At 33.8% G+C, this 21,201-nt stretch overlaps 1 protein-coding gene across 1 annotated transcript in view; it reads left to right on the top strand.

Annotated features, from left to right (window-relative positions):
* Window positions 1-319: 319 nt before the first annotated feature.
* The window catches only part of LOC141542405 (nonsense-mediated mRNA decay factor SMG5-like), a 74,349-nt gene continuing 53,467 nt past the window's right edge, over window positions 320-21,201 (top strand). The window contains exons 1-2 of the mRNA XM_074266782.1: window positions 320-436; window positions 17,951-20,964. Of these exons, the coding sequence (XP_074122883.1) occupies window positions 17,952-20,594 (2,643 nt within the window). The 5' untranslated portion in view covers window positions 320-436; window position 17,951 and the 3' untranslated portion in view covers window positions 20,595-20,964. Of the gene's footprint in view, window positions 437-17,950 lie in introns of the transcript that reaches the window.

Raw genomic sequence — 21,201 nt, 5'->3', positions numbered from 1 at the left:
TTCAAGGTTTTGTTTGAATATTTAAGATATCATCTGTGCTTCAAAGGATTTGTCTTTGTTTTTTATTTTCTTAATTATTTCTTAAATTTGGGAGCTATAAGAGAAAGGAGCAAACTCATCCTTTGATAACTAGTAGCAAAGATAGATTTAACTCTCCACTCTTCTTACGCTAGAGCTGACAAAGGAGGAGGGCCCTGATGAGGTGAACTCTGCCCTTTGTTAAACTTTAGGACCCAGAAGATGGTGAGATGAATTTGCCATAATGGTCCCAAAGGGGCCTGATGACTTAAGAGTGGGTAGTATAAAAGTCAATGCAGCAGGGTAAAGCTGAAGTTTTACCAGCTGTGAGGCTTTTCTTCTTGGATTTTTCTCCTTTGCAGAGTTTTTTTCTCCTCCTATGACAAGCTTAAAGTTAACCAGTTTGGAAAAAGGAAAGGTAATAGATTTTCATGTTATTAGACTATATGTAATAACCTGCTTTATTATGTTTTCTGTTTCATTTTTCAAATTGTAGATATTTTTATTATAGATTTGTCTTGTTTTTGATTTCTTTGATATAAGTTTGCTTATGGAAGAGTAATGATGAAGAAATATTTGGGTAAACTTTAAATTATCTGATTTTTAAAATTTAAATATAGTTAATTATATTTCATGCATAGAATTATTATATTTAAACTTGTGGGATTATCATTTTATTTGCAAGCTAAGAAATTTATTTTATTTTTACTGGTTTTCCCTATCTGGTCTAGTGAGTATTAGTAGGGCTTATATTTAAACTGTAAATTTTCTTTACAGAAAGCAATCTTTGATATTCGATGCCTGGGTTTTGCTGTGGGAAAGTAATTGGCATCAGGACACTAAGTCAATCATTCACTTTGGAAAGACACTGTAATAGAGATACTTGAATGCTTGGAATTAAATCATAGGGTTTTCATAGGATCATAGATATCCAGGATAGGCAGTAGTAGCAAAGAATTACTGGGAAAATATGGTAGCTTTAATCTCAGTTGCTTTATTTTTTTTTAGTTCTAGGAGCATAAATCTTAGTTCTACTCTTAAATGTCTGGATGATACCTGGCAAGTCACTTTATTTTTTTTGTTGTCAGTTCTTACATCTCTTAGAACTTTTTTTTTTTTTTTTTTCATCTCTTCCTCACCTGCATCTCTTAGAATTCTTAGCTTTCAAATTCTCTTCAAGTGTTACCTATTAATAGTGCCCCTCCCCCAGGTAACCTTATTTGGCTTATGCTTTGTTTTTATTCCTATTTAAATCTAGTGTTCCCCTAAATAGAGTTTTTTTTTCTTTTTTAGCTGTTTGAAGACAAGGATTATTATTTGTTTTGTCTTTTTATTTTCTTCTAGTTCTTGACCTGCTTACAATAAATATTTAATAAGGATTCATTAGCTGGATCTAAAAATGAAGTCTTTGGGCTAGGTAATCTCTGATGGCCCTTCTAGTGTGATTTCAATTTCAGTTTAGTATTTATTAAATAACTACTAAATATATATATATATGTGTGTGTACACATATATATGTATATGTATATATATGTGTGTACATATATATATATACACATATATATGTATGTATATGTGTATATATATGTATACATATATATATATGGAATATATTTTACTCTGTGATTTGTATGATTGTTATTTTTGTCTAGCACAGAGGCTAACCATACACAGAAACCACAGGATCAAAAAACCTTTGCAGAAAAAAAGAAAACAGATTGATAATCAAACTCTGTTTTCAAAGCTTTTGATCTGGAATTGATTGTCCCTTTAATAAGATAACTAGGATGCCATCAATTTTGCACTCCCTCTTTCCATTGAAATGGAATAATTCTTTCTATATAAGGGTCACTTTAAAGAATCCTGCTCATGAAGAGAAGGTAAAAGTTTTTTTTTTTTTTTAAAGGTACCCAGAATGCAAACATGAATCAGAAATGAAACAAGTATTTTTTTTTAATGTCACAGAAAAGGGAATCTTAAATAATGAAGAATCATAGATAAATTGCATAGAGTTGAAAGACAAGGACATGAACACTCTTGGGTTATTTCAACAATACTTCTTCATATTTTACATTTCAACTCTATTGAATTTACCCTGATCAAGACTCAAGACACAGTTAAAGGACAAAATAGGTAGTTTGTTGGGCAAGGAATCAGGAAGTTCAAATTTCACTTGAGATTCTTATTTGCTGTATGACTTCTGTTTGCCTCAGTTTCAGCCTACATTAAAATGAGAGTGATAAAAACACCTTTGCATTGCTGTAATAGCAATTGTGATAATATTTGAAAAGCAATTGGGATAATGCTTGTAAAGTACTTAGTACAGTGCCTACTAGCTAGTAGGTGTTTAATCAATGATTGCTTCCCAGTGGTTTTTCTGGCTGTGGATGAAGTATCTCCTTCTCAATTGGTTAGTAGTAAGATAGCTATTGTTGTTATTACACTTTCAACTGCTTCTCTAGTTAGTACCACTTCTTGCATTTTAGAAAGGGAGAAATATCAAATGTATTTAAGTATATCACAAGGTCCTGTAACAGACTTAAATAAGAGAGAACATTAGGGACACAAGCTTGGTTAGGATATCATAGCTAGACCTTGGAGGAAGAAGACCTCCAACCAACTCTCCCAGCCTTTTGTATCTCATAAAACCATCATTGACCAGTAGGGAGGGTTCCTACATTATGTGTCCCTTCAAAGTGGTATCATATTTGTAAGTAGTGAACGGGAGAGGTTCAGACAGAGTACTGTGGAAAATTTCAGGAGGAAGAGATTGTCTTTGGCTTCTGTCACAACCATTTATTAATCCTATTTCTCTCCAGTGAAGCAAAGCAAAATAAATACAAACACCTAGAAGTGTCAAAATTCTGTGAGGAAAGGAAACTTTATCTTTTATATTTGCTAATGCCTGGCACATTGTTTGTGTTTAATAAGTTATTGTGAATTGATAAGGCCCATTTTTGCTTTTGAAGACAAGTTATTTCTGCTACAGTCCAGTGAGCTCTATTCCTTTTTATTTTAGCCCAAGTAAACTCCTAGGATTTTATTTTAATTCCCAGTTTCCAAATAAGTCTCTTGTCTTGGACAAAAGCTATATCTCCCCCGCAGCATTTTAGGGTCAAGCCTGAGAAGACCAAGGTAATTTTATAGCACCATTAGTTTAAAACTATTGCTGTGCTTCCCTTCCAAGAGGATCAGTTGAGAATAAATTTAGTTAGCTATCTGTAAGTAGTTTTTATGTACTTACTACAATAGTATAGTAAGGACAGTTGATACAAACCATTCCCTCAAAAGACTTTGATACATTCTAATACAAATACTTATGGCACCTAGAGGAAATTGAACTTTAGCTCATTTAACATATGTGACAAAGGGGTAACTCGTACATACTGATTGAAGAAAGTATTTTTCTTCCACTAATAGGAATGCTCAAAAATATCTCTTTAAACATGAAGAATCTGTGTCCATTCTGTCCTATAGTCCTGATGGAGATACTACCACCAGCTACCATGTTGACATTCCCTTGTGGGGGATAATACTAGGAAACTGACAGGAAGTTCAAAATCTTTGGGACCTCTCAAAGATTGCAAAGTCCTCCTTCAAAAAGTTTTGAAAGTGTTCCTCTCTCTCTCCCCCCCCCCCCCCGGGGGAAATCTAAACCTTTTCCTTTTTCCTCTGGTACAATTCTTCAGGGATGTGCTAGACAATCACACTTGCTTCAATCTCTCTAATGAATATAGTTCTAAATAGCACGATAACATGTAGTTGATTCTGTTATGTAGCCAAGTCTCCAAGAACTTGATTGTTCTGTATCACCACTCTAGTTTGAAGGACTTGTTCACATTTAGTTTAAAGTCTAAGTAAGATGTCAATGCCAAAATGTGAAGAGTTGGTTTTGATCATACTATTACTATATGAAATAACTTTTAGACCTTTTATCATTCATAGTTATCCACCCCTAGATAAGCTTCATTATGTCAGTGACCCTCTTCAATTGAACGCAGCACTTACTAAGGTTTGACCAGGGTGGAATGCAGAAGGATTTTCAAATCTATTTTTCTAGTCAACATCTAGCTAATCATTCCACTTAAAAACAAGGTATGCTTTTTTTTGAAGATAGTCAAAGACTGAGATTTTCATTTTGCTGTGTGACCCTAGGAAAGGAACTCCTACTAGCATTTCCTGATATTTATTCTCTCTGATCATAGTTGAGAAATGTAGGATTTTAAAGAGACATAAAAATCCAGTGATGGAGTATGTCCTTATTTACTGGATCACAGCTGAGATCATAATTTAGTTTAAAAATTGCTTTTAATTTTAATTTTTATTCTGAACTTAAGAAAGCAAACAAGTATTTCCATTTCAAAGTAGATTAGAAAAAAGAAGATTGCACATGAAACTAAAAATCTATTATGTACAACTTGTTTTTCCTATCAAGTATATAATAATCACGTAACTTTTTTCATCATTCCCCCATTAGATCCAAATATGTGTACATACATGTAAAACCATTTATCAGTTCTTTTTCTGGATGCAGATAACATCTTCCTTCATAAATTCTTTGTAGTTAATTAGATTATTTATAATAAAATAACAACCACTCAAAGTTGTTTTTAAAACAATTTAATTGTTGTTACTATATATCATTCTTTTGATTCTGCTCATTTCACTCTTCATCATTTCATAAAGTCTTTACATGTTTTTCTAAGCTCATTGAGCTCATCATTTCTAATAGCACAGTGATATTACATCATGATCACAAATCACAATTTGTTGAACCACTCCTCAGTTGAGGAATTTCCTGTTCCTTTGTATAAATATTTTATATATAAATATTTTTACATTTTAGAATATATAAGCTCTCTTACTTTCTTTTCTCCCTAGTCATATTGGGAAATAGACCTAATTGTTTTAACACTGGGTCTAAGGGTATACAGGCAGTTTAATAACTCTTTGGACAGAATTCCAAGTTGCTTTCCAAAATGAATGAATTGTTTTGATTTCTTCATTAGAAAGCTATTTCCATCCTTTGACCATATATCAATTGGGGAATGACTCACATTTTTCTATATTTGACAAACATCTTTATATAATTGAAATAAGAGACTTTTATCTGAATAAAATTCTGTCCCTCTCAGAATTTTCTACCTTTCTTCTGATCTTGGCTATATCAATTTTATGTGTATGAAACTTTTTTAGCTTAATGGTATCAAAATTATGTACTTCCCAATATTTATATATGTTCATCTGTATAAAAATCTGATAAGTGATATGTTCCATATTTTTAAAATTATCTTGAAACATCTTCCCTTATATTTAGGTGATGTATCCATTTTGACTTTATCTTTGTAAATATGTAAGATATTTGTTTATGCCCAATTTCTGGGAAACTACTTTCAGCTTTCCCAACAATTTTTTGACCAAGTAATGAATTTTTATCCCCCAAATGAAAGTCTTTACACTTGTCAAACACAAAGACAATAGCATTAGGGGCAGTTAGGTGTCATAATAGGTAGAGCACTGGCCTGGAATCTGAGAAGCTGAGTTCAAATTTGACCTCAGATATTTGACACTAGCTCTGTGAGCTTGGGGAAGTTATTAAACCCAAATTGTCTGGCAAAAACAAAACAAACAAAAAAAAATCTACAAAGTTACTGATGTTATTTGTTGCTATAATTGTATCTTTATTATGTTTTATTGATCTAACTTTCTATTTCTTAATAACAAATAGTTTTGATCATTGCTGCCTTATGATATAGTTTAAGTTCTAGTATTAAGTTCTAGTATTGCTATTCATTCTCTTTCTCCTATATAAATATATATGCTTATATACATATGTATATCAGTCTATGTAAGGCTCTACTTGTCTTTGCTGTTTTTCTGGAGGATTATATCTTCCTTCACAAGTCCAAATCCTTCTGTATTTTTTAAAATCCACCAACTCATCCCTTCCTACACCACAGCAATATTCCAGCCTTATACTGTCTAGTTATTTTAAATAGCCTAAAACATTTCTGATTAATATGGCTGACATATAGTTTAGTTCCCTTATTTTTTCTTTTGTTAAATCTATTTTAGCTTTAACTTTTTCTGAACTCATGATTATTATCCCTACTTTTTATATGATAAAATATATTTCTGATCTTTATATATTTAACATACACTTCCTCTAAGGATCCCTCCCTTATCTTCTCCTTTTACCCTTTTCCCTTGCCCTCTTGTTGCTATCTGATTCTAGAAGCTTATTGTGATATATGTACATGTATATATATGTATAACATATATATACACACATATGCACACATACATACATATATATGTATTCCCTCTTTAATCCACTTCCATTAATCTATGCACCTATTACACCCTCCATTCTGTTTTTCACCTGTTATGTCTTTATAAATTTAGAAAACTTTTATCCCCCTCTAAATGTATCTGTTGTTCTCTAACTCAGATCTGATGTGAATAGGGTTTCCTCTAAAATTCCCTCCATCATCCTCTCCCCCTCCCTATCCTCTTACCCTCTTATTCTTTCTGAATTTAGAAACTTTTGTACTTATGCACACACATACACATATACATACATATAGCTCCCTCTCTTAAACCATTCCTGATGAGAACTCCCAGCCTTTCTCTCCCCTCTTATTAATCTTCAATAGTTCTTCCTCTTTTACCTCATTCATATTAGATAGTTACTCTTTTTCGTCTTTTTCTACATGGTTTTATTTTTGTAGAATCACATCATACTCAGCTCTACCCCAGTCTTTCTAACTACCCAGTTACTATTTGAATGGACCCCTGCAGGATCTTTGTTAATAGTTAAAAGCAGGGGGCAGAAAAACAAGATGCAGGGAGCTTAGAATGTGATTAAATAGATAGGATGCCCTCATCCATTTATTCAGGTGGGTGGAGTTTGGGTCCTGGTAAACACCTTGGATCATGCCACATGCTTCTATTTTTGTTTTTGGGAAGATCTGACCAATGGCTAAGGAGTTAACAGACTTCATGAGAAGGTCTAACCAATGGCTAAAGAGTAAACATCCCTCAAGAGGAGATAGCTCTTGACTTTTTCCTATAATTACCTGGCCTATATTATCCCTTTCAAATCAACCAGTCCTCTAATGCTGTTTGTTACTGTTCTGCTTTTAGGATAGTCAAGACCCTTCTTTTGAGAAACAAGTTTGACTTTATTGATATTTCTTACTATCAAACCTGCTTTCCCACTGCTCTAAGATCCTCTTAGACATAGGCTTTACATTTCCACATATAAAACAGAAGTAGTCTGTTCTTATTTAGTCTCTTGATGTCTACTTTATATTTCTCTTGCATTTTGTATGTTAATTTTTCTGAGTTTAGGTGTTTTTTTTTTTTTTTTTTTTTTTTTTGCAATAAAATTCTAAGTGTTTTTTTTCCTGCAGGATTTTTTTTTCCATGCATTATGTGTAACTTTGCTAGATATTATATTTTTTACTACAATTCCAGTTCTTTTCTTCTTCATTATATAAAGTTCTAAGTAAGATCTACAGTCTTTTCATGTAGCTGTTTCTAGATCTTGTGATAATAACTCTGGCTCAGCCATATTGGATTATTATTTTGTTCTTGTTGATTGTAATATTTTCTCCTCGATCTTGGGGCTTGCAATTTGGCTGTAGGTTTTCCTCATAGGATCTTTCAGGAGATGATGGTGACTTTTTCTACTTATATTTTCCCCTCTTTTTCTAATATTCCAAGATAATTTTCTTTAATTATTTCTTGTATTATTGTCAAAATTCTTTTTTAATTGTAGTTTGATTATAGTCTGATTATTCTCATGTTTTCTCTTCTTGATCTTTTCTTCAGATCACTTTTGTTTAATGAAAGTGTTTCACATCCTCTTTTTAAAATTCCTTATATTTTGTTTTATTTTTTCTTGGTCCCTTGTAACTTCACTCACTTCCCATTGCCTACTTCTAGTTTTCAAGGAATCTTTTTCTTTCTTCTGATTCTGAATCTGGATCTCCTTTTCCATTTGGTTGAGATTCTTTTTAATAATCTTCATTTTTATCTATTCTTATTTTTTCCTAGTTTTTTTCAGTCTCTCTTATTTGATTTTGAAAGTCTTTTTTAAAGTTCTTTAAGAATTCTTTTTGGGCAAGTGACCACTTGACAATACTCTTTGAGAGGATTTTTTTTGCTTCAGTATTCTTTAAAGATGAACTCTATTCTTCTCTCTTCCCATAGTAACTTCTATAGTTGAGTTCTTTCTCATTTGCCTATTCTTTTTATATTTATTGCATCATGTTATTATCACCTCTAGTCCTGGAGTATGGCCTCAGCTCCTCCTTCAGTTCTCCCCTCTGGTGTGAAACCTGAAACCAAGAGCTCTATCCTTCTATAAGTGCCCATAGACAGTAGCATCTCTATTCCACTGCTTCTGCATTCACAAAGCATAAACTGGTTTCTTCTCACCCAAAACTGCTTCTCAGCAGCAGTTGGGTCTGGAGTCTCTTATTAGCTGCGGTTCCCTCCATCTTTCCCTTCTCAGCCAACTCCCCACACAGTTCCAAAGATGAAAATTCGTGTGTGTGTGTGTGTGTGTGTGTGTGTGTGTGTGTGTGTGTGTGTGTGTGTGTAGAAGCTCCCACTGGCTAACCCCAGGGCTGGCTGTTTGTTGCTTCAGGTGAGATAGCCTGGAATTGCTTACACTTCACAATAAAAACCTTTGTCCTAGAATCTACTTTGCTTCTCCAGAAGGTCTCCAGAAGGACCACTGTTCTGCCATAATTCTTGTTTATTTTTTTACCTATTCTATGTTTGTTCTAAAATGTGCTATTTTTTTTCTTGTGTTTATGGGGGGAATTTGGGGAACTTGAAATTTTTTGACCTACTCTGCCAACTTCCCCAAATCCTCCCCATTCTCTTCTGTTCTTGACCTTTTGTTCTTCCAAAATAATTTTGCTATTATTTTTCTAACTTAGTAAAATAATAAGTAATAATTTATTTGGTTTTGTATTGAACATGCAGATTCATTTAAGTAAAATTGTCATTTTTGTTATATTGGTCTTGTTTATCCATGGACAATTAATTAATGTTTCTACAATTATTTAAATTTGATTTTATTTGTATAATTATTTCTAATTTTGTTTATATGATTCCTGTGTTTGTTTTGGCAGATGTGTTTCCAGGTATTTTATTTTTAATTTATGGGGAAAAAAGCATTTCTACAACATAGAACAATACAAAGGATAGTTGTTTGAAGCTGCAAATCTATTATGCACAATTTGCTTTTCTTTTCAAATATACTATACATTTATAATGTCATTTTCTTTTTTTCCCCTTCCCTCCCCCCATGTGACTATCATGAGACACAAATACACTCAAAGGTATATGTTTGTGAAGTTATTTATGCAAATTTCTATTTATCATTTCTTTCTCTGAATATAGTGTCTTCATATATTTTTATAATTACATTGGATATTATAATGAAGAGAATTTATGTATTCACTCAAAGACATTCATAAAACAATATTGCTGGTTTATTGTAAACAGTGTTCTCTTGGTTCTGATTCTTTCAGTCTTCATTATTTTATGTAAGTCCCTCCATGTTTTTCTAAACATGTTTTTCTATTCCATCACAATTATATACCACAACTTCTACAAACATTCTCCATTTTATGGGCATCCCTGCAATTTCTAGTTCTTTGCAACCAAAAATAGAGTTACTATGGACATTTTATAAGATGTAAGTTCTTTTCTCTTTTCATTAATTATATTTACAAATAAGCTTAAGTTGTATTATTGCTGTGTCAAAGAGCAAAAAGCATAATTCCATATTGCTCTCCAAAATGCTTAGATAATTTTACAATTTTGCGAACAAAATTAGTGTCCCAATTTTTTCACATTTGTCACTTTCCTCTTCTGTTATTTTACTCAATATGGTAAGTATAAAATGATATTTCAGGGTTATTTTAATCTCCATTTTTCTAATCAATAATCATTTAGAGAATTTTTGATTTTTTTTATCTTAATTCTGCATGTTCTTATCCTTTGACCATTTATCAATATGGAAAGGACTTGTATTCTTATTGATTTTGTAAAGTTCTTTATATTTTTGAGATATGAGACCTTGGATAAATTCTATAATTATTTTTGCAATTTTCTGCTTTCCTTATAATCTTGACCATATTGGTCTTATTTTTCCAAACCCGTTTTAATTTAATATGATCAAAATTATTTATTTTATTTTGGTCTCTAACTCTTGTTTATTCATATCATTCATGTGTTCATAAGTCTAATAAATATGCTCTGTGTTTTTCTAATTTTCTTATAAAATCTTTATATATAGATCATATATAATTATATATATATATATATACATATATATATATATATATAATATATAATAATTACCCTGGTAAATTGTGTGATATATTTATCTTTTCCCAGTTTCTGTCATACTACTTTTTAGGTTTTACAATAATTTTTACCAATAATTAATTCTTATCCTCAAATCTTAAGTTTTTGTGCTTGTCACGTACAACGTTATGTTTATTTGCTCCTGTAAATTGTATGTTTATTCTATTGATCTACCTATTTCTTAGCCAATATAAGATAATTTTGATAATTATTATAAAAATCTGGTACTGTTTTCTATGTTGGATTTTCCATTGAGTTCTGGTCTATTTGTGACAAATACTTAAAAGGCTTTCAGTTTATAAAATATTCATTTTTTTTATTTAGCTTTTCTGGGTAAGTTGTTTTTGGTTTCAACCTCAGTTGCCTTTTAAAATATAATGTCCCTAGACCTATAGTTTGTTAATATTAAGCTTCTAGGTTTTGTATAATCCTGATTGTAGCTCCTCAGTATTTAATTTTTTTTTCTTTTTGTTGCTTATAATATTTTGACTCTGATATTGTTAAATTTTCAACATAGGATCTCTTTCATGTGATAATTAGTGGATTTGTTCTTTGTCTACTTTATCCTGTTGTTTAAAACTTGAGGACAATTTTCCTTAATAATTTCTTATAATATTGTATTAAGATCCTTTTTTAAAAAATGCAACTTTAAGATAGTCCAACCACCTTTATATTGTCTCTCTTCCATCTGTTTTCCATATAAATTGTTTTCTAATGAGATATTTCACATCCTCTTTTATTTTTTCATTCTTTTGATTTTATTTTTTTCTTGGTGTCTCATATGTCATTTGTACTCCCTTGCCTGATTCTATTTTTCAAGGAGTCATTTTCTTCCATAAGTTCTCGTATCCTTTTTTTCCCTAGTGATAAATCTCTTTTCATAATTTTCTTTATATTTTTAGATTAGATTGAGGAAAAATTGGAGGAGGGAGGAGAGCAATCTCTCTTGGTTAGCTCATTGTTTCCTTTGTTCTTGAACAGGATCAAATGATATCACTATATTGTGAGTTAAATTACTATGGCTGGTCATACCAATACAAGCTAGCTTAGAATGCTCTACCATAGGATAAGTACAAATAAATCATGTGAACATTTGGGATTGATTCTCTAACTGTGCACATCTCATGTTTCTTTTGAACTGCTTTAGTTCTGCTCATAGAGCATATCATGTCAGGCTGGCGTATCTCATGTCACACAATCAATTCTAAAGTTATTCAGTGAGACTCTGAAGCTCTCTCTTATTTGATTTTTGAAGTCCTTTTAAAGTTCTTTCAAAAACTCTTTTGGGCATTGTGATCATTTGACATTTCTTTTAAAGGTAGAAGACTTTTAAAAATTTCACTATTTTCCTCTGAATTTGGATTCAGATCTTCTCTATCTTCATAGTAGCTGTCTACCAAAGGGTTCTTTCTCTTTTGCTTACTCACTTTTGTTTTTATTTTATTTTTAGCAGTTTATCATTTTAGTTTTGTTCTAGAACTGGGATGTGAGTAATAGTGTCCTAAATAGTTCTCAGGTCCTTCTTAGCATTATTTTCTGAACTCTGTCCAGGGGCCCAACCTCAGACACTCTTCTCTCCCATTAGCCATGGCCAAACCTCCCAGCTATTCCATCCAACAAAGGCTCTTACTCCCTTCAGTTCTTCTCATGACTGCAAAATTCAGTTGTTCTCTTCACTCTGGAACTGAAAGCAGAAACACTGCTGTCTCAGCACAGTCCTCATCTCTCTGCTACTAGTCTCAACGGCATATACTTACTGCTTCTTGTCAGTGCATTAGAGCCTGGCATCCAGAGACAATGGTAGGTCATTAAACCTTCCCTTAATTAGCTGTCTGACTTCCACATTGTCAAAAGGGTGAAAGATCTTAGGGCCAAAATTACTTCCCCAACTTAACTGCCTGCCCCCACTTTGTTATTAATACCATGATACAGAACTGGAAGTGTTTGCTCTTTAATCAATCAAACCTCACCCTTGGAATTCTAGTCATTCTGAAGATCCTCTCAGGTGGTCTTAGGAGGACAACTACTTTACCCTAACTTTTTTTCAGGTTCCTCTACTTTAATTTTGAGTTAATTATCTGTGTATTTTTGTGTAAGAAATTTGGAAAGCATAGTATTTTCTGACCTACTCTGTTATTTTCCCAGAATCCTCCCTACAAATTTTAGTTCTTGAGTAATAAGGGAAGGCTCTTTTTTGGGTTTCCTTTGCTAAGTACTAGAGTACAATACAGTTCCTGAGGATCTTCCTGGATTTTCTTCTGGAATGATATACTTATACTTGGAAATTTCAATACACATATGATGTTCATTCTAAACCCCTAACCCCTCATTCCTTAACACACTTCTTTCCCATGAATTTCCAGTTTACTCAGTCTTAGCCATACATACAAGATGGTCATATCCTTAAGCTTGCCATCACTTAACAAATGTACCACTTCCATGTTCATAAACTCTGAAATTTCCTTATATGATCATAATTTATCTATATTCCAACTTTGTCTTACAACCTAAATATTTATTCTTTGTTCACATTGTGACATTCACTTCCTTAACCACTCATTTCTTTCCCATACTATCAAACATCCATTACTACATTCTCTTTCTTTATCCATTTTTCTTCCCTGGTGAACCAATTCAACTCCATACTATCTTCTCTTTTTGAATCCCTTGCCTCTTTACCAAGTCTTGCCTTACCAAGATCGAGATAACTCTCAAAATTCATTACTTTTGTTTCTAGAAACATGCTTCTGAACAAAGGTAGAAAAATGTTAAAAAAAAAAAACATACTGAGTGGGTCAATTTGCATTTCATAATTTCAGCTGTGCCCTTACTCTTGCAAGGTGATCCTTTTTACAACTCTTTAAGTCATTTACTCCCTTAACCACATTTTGCATTGTTCCTTAAATTTCCCATGAATCCTCCTCTTTCCCATTCTTTTAGCTGAGAACTTACCTCCTATTTTACTGAAAAAATTGACATATTTCACTGAGAGTTCCATCTTCTTTCTAGTTCCTTATCTCACATTACTCATATTATTTCTGTCACTATCTTCTTTTACCTCTTGTCTCACATGAAGGGGTGACCTTTCTTGCTAAGGCTCACTTATTTCTCTGTATATGGATGATCTCATCCTATCCTGTATTTGCCAGAAGATTACTTTTTTTTTTTTTTAATCATCCTTACTCTCTCACCTTCAGTTTTTTCCATGTAATGATTGACTCACTTCTGCCTATAATATGCCCATGTCAATCTTAAAAAAAAAAAAACAACCTTTATTTAATCCTATACCTCCAATATCCTCCCATATCTCTTCTCACTTTTGTAGTTAAACTACTTGAAAAAGTTCTCAAAAGTACCACCAATTTCCTCTCCGTCTCTTAACTCCATACTTTGGCTTTTAATCTTATCATTTTACTGAAACTGCTCTGTTCAAATCTGCCAGTGATCTACCAGTTGATAAATTTAATGACCTGTTCTCCATTCTCATTCTCCTTGATGTCTCTTCATTTTTTGGCTCTATTAACAACTCTCTTTTCCTTGATGTATGCTTTTATCTTGATTTTTGGGATAGTATCCTCCTTATTTTCCCCTTTCCTATCTGGTCACTCTCAGTATCCTTTGCTGAATTTTCATCCAGATTATCTACTGATTAATATGGGCATTCTATAGGAGTCTATGTTGGGCCCTTTTCTCTTTTAGTTCTATAATATTTTATCTGGTGATCTTATCAGTCCTCATTGATTCAATTATTAAATTTGTTAATGCTTCTAAGATCTATCTGTTTTTTCTTATTTTTCTACTAACCTCATCTCACATCTCCAAGTGCTTATTAGAAATCTTGAACTGTGGACATGTTAAACTCAACATATCAAAGCTGAACTCATTATCTTGCCACCATAATCCTCCTTCAAACTTCCATATTACTGTCTAGTGTACTACCATTCTTTTTGTCCCCCAGGGTCACAGTTTCGGTATTGTTTTCATTCTACATTCCTCACTCTCTCGATCACCTGTCATATAGTCTATTAATAGGACCTGCCAATTTGTACCTTCAAAGTCTCTCCCACATGTATCCCTTTCTTTTCTGTGATGCTGCCATCACCCTGGAGCCAACCCTCATCTCCTTAAACTTGCATCTTTTCCACAAGGAGTCTTCTGGTTCCTCCTGTCTGCCACAAATTTCCACTCCAATTGATTCTCCATTTAGTTATTAAAGTGATCTTCCTAAAGTTGAAGTCAAGCCATATCATGTCCCTCCCTATATTGCAGCTCTACTCCTAGAAAAACTCAATAAACTCCAGTGACTCCCCATTGTTTCCAGGGGATCATTTGTAACCTGCACTACCACATCCCTAACTTTTATTCTCATGTTTTACAATTCTCACCCTGACCAAGTATTATTTGATCTAGGGATGTTGGCTTCCTTGCTGCCCCTTGAACAAGTATATTTTGTCTCTAATTTCTAAGTATTTACTCAGGTCATATACCATTCTTAGAATGATCATCTTCATCTCTACTTCCTGACTTTCAGGAAGTCTTAATGAGCCAATTTTTTTTACCTTTATTTTATTTTATTTTTTTATAATATTATCCCTTGTATTCATTTTTCCAATTATCCCCTCCCTCCCTCCACTCCCTCCCCCCAATGACAGGTAATCCCATACATTTTACATGTGTTACAATATAACCTAGATACAATATATGTGTGTAAATACCATTTTCTTGTTGCACGTTAAGTATTAGCTTCCGAAGGTATAAGTAACCTGGGTAGATAGACAGTAGTGCTAACAATTTACATTCACTTCCCAGTGTTCCTTCTCTGGGTGTAGTTATTTCTGTCCATCATTGATCAACTGGAAGTGAGTTGGATCTTCTTTATGTTGAAGATATCCACTTCCATCAGAATACCTCTTCATACAGCATTGAAGTGTACAGCGATCTTCTGGTTCTGTTCATTTCACTCAGCATCAGTTGATGTCTCTTCAAGCCTCTCTGTATTCCTCCTGCTGGTCATTTCTTACAGAGCAATAATATTCCATAACCTTCATATACCATAATTTACCCAACCATTCTCCAATTGATGGGCATCCATTCAACTTCCAGTTTCTAGCTACAACAAAAAGAGCTGCCACAAACATTTTGGCACATACAGGTCCCTTTCTGCTCTTTAGTATTTCTTTGGGATATAATCCCAATAACAGCAATGCTGGATCAAAGGGTATGCACAGTTTGATAACTTTTTGGGCATAGTTCCAAATTGATGAGACAATCTTTGATAATAAATTGTTGCATTCTACTTATGCTCATTTTATCTCTCTCCTAGAATTAATACTCGGAAAGAAGACTTTACCAGGTCTTAATTTAAGTCACTGAATTCTTACTATTATAGTTATATGTTGTTTCAATAAACTCTTATAAATAATAAAATCAGATTGTTAACCATGCAAAATCATCATACCACCTGTCTAAATATTCAGTACTCTACTTGTATTTTATGACTTGTGGTCACATACAATTCTAATTTTTCAGTGATTTTTTTCCAGTGTTATATTTCAGTGATTTTGGTATTCCATGATTTGCAGTCATATAGAATCAGACAGGATTTGTATCAGTTTGTATTAATGAGAATGTGTATCGATGAAGAATGTTTACTCATTTAAAAGTATTGATCAGTTTTTCATCCAAATAGCCCATTATCTTCATTCAACTTTTGGCCAGTTGTTAATTGTCTGTCTCTGGTGACTGTTGAAGATATATGTAAAAATTAAACTACTCAGGGGGCTTCCCATCCAACCAGATGTCATTGACTGGGCAGTTAGTATCCTTTATTCCTTTGTGGATTGTTAGGCTGGTTTTATAAAACTCTTGGCTATCGTAGAATTTGCAAGAAAGGTAGGAGTAAAGTCACTTAGGTAATAATACGTGAAAGAAAGAAGATAACCTGTTTCATTATGATTTGAACTGATTAAATATCTAATTATTCTGTGTGAGAGAATTATTTGAGTAAAATCATTTTTACTGAAGAAAGTGAGCTGGGAATAATATTCCAGAAATTAAATTACTTCTTGAGGTAGGATCATACATTCTAAATAATTGATTTTATTGGTACTAATCAGAAGCTAGTATGTTATTTTGTTCAAAATTTAACTGTAATTGTGAACAAAGAATCTTTCAGGCAAGCCATATGAATAGTGTAGAGTGTAGATAGTGTAGAGTACTGTGCTTAAGGCAAGGAAGACTGTAGTCTTGACTTGAACACAACCAAGTAGCTGTGTGATCCTGAGAAAGTGTCTTGGCCCATTTGACTTTAATTTTCTAATCTGTAAAAAGGGAATAATAGTAACATCTGCCTCATAAGATTGTTATGAGGATAAAACGATATATGATATATAAGTGAAATATGAAAAATATATAATATACATATAATTGATGAGATATATTATGAAATGATATATGTATCAAATGAAATGACTTATACATATATGTGTATAAATGCATGTATCACTTCAAAATCTTGTGGTGCTACACAAACAAATATTAGCAATTATTATTAAACCTACTTTAGTTGTAATGGGATATTTTGTGGAAACTATAGCCATATATTTGGTGTTTTGATTATATTTAGATTTTGAGTGACTATAGAAAAGTTCTAGTTCTATTAAGAGGATTACAAATTTATCAAATTTGTCTTTTTTTCAGATTTTGGGTTAGCATAAGATAAGGGACCTTATTTAGATATCTTATCTTTTGAATACACGATTCCAGGATTATCTTTAGAGACAGACTTTCAGAGCAAGTCTGAATATGATTGGGAGCTGGAGGTTGTAAGAGACCAAGAAAGCAAGGAAAAGGAAGTAGTGTCACTTGAAGTTTTTAGATAATTTAAATAACTTTTTGAAGTAAAGAACAAAAAAGTTAATTATAAATAACCTGATTGATATTGATATTGATATTGATTTTAAACCAGCACTTAATAAGTTCAGTTGTTCCCCCCCCCCCCCCTTTGGACATGATTTCTGATTTCACTCTCTCTTTTGTCTCACCTTGATGGAAGCAACATCTTCCACATAAAACTGCTGTTGAGAGTCACTATTGTATGTTTACTGAATCTAAAATCTTTCCATGTACTCTATATCCCTTTGTTCCTCATTTTCTTATGACATCTTCATGATTTTGAGGGAAAGAACAAAGAAAAATTATACAAAATTTATGTGTATATGATATGTGAGACAAAGAGAGCTGGAGGAAACACAGCCAGAGAGAAATAGAGAATGAGGGGAGAAAAGTTAGACAAGTTACTGATTTTTGGCCTCAGCTAAGATTTTGTTCTTTTTGCTGTTCTCAGGATCTGTTCTCTTCCTCCTTTTTCTCTCTCATGCCCTCTTTGTCCCTCTCCTTCTTTTCAATTATATAAATATAACTTTATTTATAATCTAGTAAATACATACCTTCATTTGATTAACCAAATGTTTGATCTAAAAGGGCTAAGATACTGTTTATATTCCAGAACACTGATTGGGACTTTTCTGTGATTCTACAGAATGAGCAGTATCATACAAGATGCTTCTCTTCACAAAGAAGACCTGGTTGCCAGGCAGCTTTACCAGAAGGCATTGAAGCTTAGTAAGCAACTCAACATTATCCTCTCTAAAAACAATATCATCCAAGATGTTTTCAAACCCTATTACCTCACACTAAGGAATCGGGTTCAACAGCTTTGCATTAAGATTATGTTTCTGAGCCCAGTGCAATATGGAGAGAAAGCAGAAGAACTCCTATGGATAAATGTGTATTATAATAGCACTCTGTTAAGGTTTAATAATAGAACACATCCCGTTAATGTCTGTGATGTTGACTTTGAAACACACTTGGATAAAGGAGTCCTGTTTTACCAAAATCTTTTCTTCTTCCTTCAAGAACATTATGAGCTACAACCTGGAGGCAGTGGGACCAAGAGAAATATTATAGACTGCAGGCGAGTAGTGCTTGCCTCAGAGAAGGAAGTGGAGTGGGCCCAAATGGCCTGCTATCGCTGTCTGCTGTTTTTGGGAGACTTGTTTCTCTTTCAGAGTCATAATAGATCAAGGGATTTTAAGGAGCTGGCTAAAAAATATTATTTCAGGGCTCTGTCAATGGCCCCACATATGGGGAGCCCTTATAATCGGCTAGCAAATGCAGCTGGTGATAACTATTACTATGTAAGTGCAGCATTCTTCTACCAGTGTAGTATCCAGTCAGAAGTCCCTGATAGAAATGCATCCTTTTACCTTAGAAATTTATATGTTAAGGCTGTGGAAATGTACAAGCAGGTGATGACATCTTCAGGACAGATGTGTGAACCCAATAAAAGACTACTAGTGAGCTTCTTGTACCTTCAGAACTTCCTGCAGCCTGATAGTTGTATGGACCCCAGACTGGCTTTGTTATCTCAGTCCATACTGGAGGACTTCCGTCTCTGCCTCTCCAGCAAGATCAAAGGGGAGCACAAAATTGACTTCTTCCTACCAGACCAAATCATCTTTCACATGGTGGTTTTATGCATCATGAGTGTGTATAGCCTGAAGAAGGCTGTAGGGGTCTCTCGGAGCAGGGCCGCCATCACTTTTATTTTAATGCTAGTCTCTCATCTTGTCCATCACTTTAATATAAGCATCCAGTCAGAGTTGGATGGACTGAGTGTCTCAGAGCTCCAGAAGACTTATTGTGTCCAGAGGAAAAACTCAGCCTTTGTAGCCCATGATTTTGATTTGGATAATTCCTCCTCTGAACGTTGTTATTGTTGTGTTTCAGGAGCTTCAGAAAATGACAGATTACATAAGAATGATGACTGGGAAGAGGGAATATTCAATTTTAGCAGTTCAGACTCCTCCATGGAGAATGAAATCAACTCCCCACTAATTCTAGATAAGCATCGAGACAGTTCAAGGTCTCAATTTGCCTTAAATACTTCTAAAGCAATGGCTAGTCATAAATTCCAAACCTCACAAAATGCCAACAGGAAGTCTTGCTCAGAACTTAGAGCTGTCACTAGTAAGAAGTGTCTAGAGTCTGACAAACTTAGGAATACAAGGCAAAAAGGGCTTAGTTGGCGGGACTATCTTGAATATAAACTCAAGAAAAAGCTTTCCTATTTGGCTACTCAGAAACTGTTCTATTCCATCAAAGTATTCCTGGACTGGCTTTGGATTGATCCAGATCTCACTTTGGAATGCACACAAAGCTCTCCAAGGTTGTGGAGCCACCTGGCTGTATTGCTGAATTTTCTGCCCACCATAGAAGAATATCAAGATGCCCACCTTAATCTGTCCAGTCACCTTTGGGACTTGGTGTTGATTAGTGAAAAATCAGACCTCCCCATCTCCCTGCTGCTCCCTGAGGACTCAAGTATATGTAACCTCTTGCCAATGAAGGCAGCCCGCAAATCAATTTGCTTTATGCAGGTCCCACCTCTCCTTGGTCCCTTGGAGCAGGGCATTGTGTATACTTGCTTCCTCCACAGCTTTGGTCACTTTGCTGCCCAGCTGAATGATAGCCTCCTCAGATTCTTCCCTAGCCTGGGCATCTTTGGAAGCACAGTTTCAGCTAAGAGCCCCCTGAAGAGACAGAAGGCAGCTTCATCAAGTATCTTTTTGAAGAATGTGTCTCGGCAACTATTCTATCCAGAATTGTCTTGTGTGCGTGCTCAAAAGATGCTGCCTCTTTATCTGGTTCCTGACACCCAAGCACTCTGTCAGTACTTGCCAGTCATCCAAGAACTTATCATGAATGATAGTTTTATTGTGATTATCTCTAGCATTGTTATTAATGAACTACTTGTCCTGAAAAACAAAGAACCTGGAGCTTGTGCTGTCATCAGTTTATTAAATGACAAGATGAAGGAAAAAAGTCACCTATGTTTCCAAACAAATGCTGGGAAGGAGGATGTAAAATCCAGCACGAACAGGGAAAACCCTGAAGCAAGGGACCTGGATAAGATTCTGAAGGAATGTAAAGGCCTAGTGAGAGGTCCTTTGTCTGAGGTTGATAAACGAAGCCACAAGATGAATATTCTTACAAATATCATTATAAACAATCCCAGTACTTTTTGCCATCCCCTGTTGTCAGATTTTCAGACTTCTGCCAGTGTCTCAGTAGAAATCAAACACATTCTACAGTTCTATAGAGAATGGAAGATGATCAACTAAAAGTCTTGCTCATTTCCCCCAGAATATACATACGGGGACATTTTTTTCTTGCCATTCTCCTGTAAGAACATGGTGTTTGTGGGTTAAAAGATGATCAAGAAACTCCTTATCTGTTCAGTGGTTTTCTGTGTTCAGTTTTGCTAAAAACATTGGAGATCACTTCTTGATATAAGGAATGAAACTATATTAATACCCACTCTTATTGTGGTATTTTGGCAAGTAAAAAGGAATATTCATTTCAATCTAGCCCAGAATAATTTCTTTTTATTTTAAAGAAAACTTTATTGATAATATCACATGTTTAAAGATGATACTCTGAATCATGTGAGCTCATTTTAGCTATTTAATAATAAATTATAGATTTTAATGATTATGATTGTTTTTGCTTTTATTACTTGCTCCACTGATTGCTGCTGTTTCGTGTTTCTTTCTTCAAATCTTCCCATCTTCACTTTCCTGATTTAAGCTATATCTTCTCTTTTCTAGCATTTTCTGACTTGGCACACACCAAGCTATATTGTTTTTTCTCCCCTTGAATTTCTACACAATTTTATCTATATTATTTAAGGTTAGATCAGATTGTGTTAACCTCCTCCTCAATGAGCTC

The sequence above is a fragment of the Sminthopsis crassicaudata genome, chromosome 1 (genome assembly GCF_048593235.1).
Source record: "Sminthopsis crassicaudata isolate SCR6 chromosome 1, ASM4859323v1, whole genome shotgun sequence".
Taxonomy (NCBI): Eukaryota; Metazoa; Chordata; class Mammalia; order Dasyuromorphia; family Dasyuridae; genus Sminthopsis; species Sminthopsis crassicaudata.
This window is presented reverse-complemented; position numbering and strand designations above follow the sequence as displayed.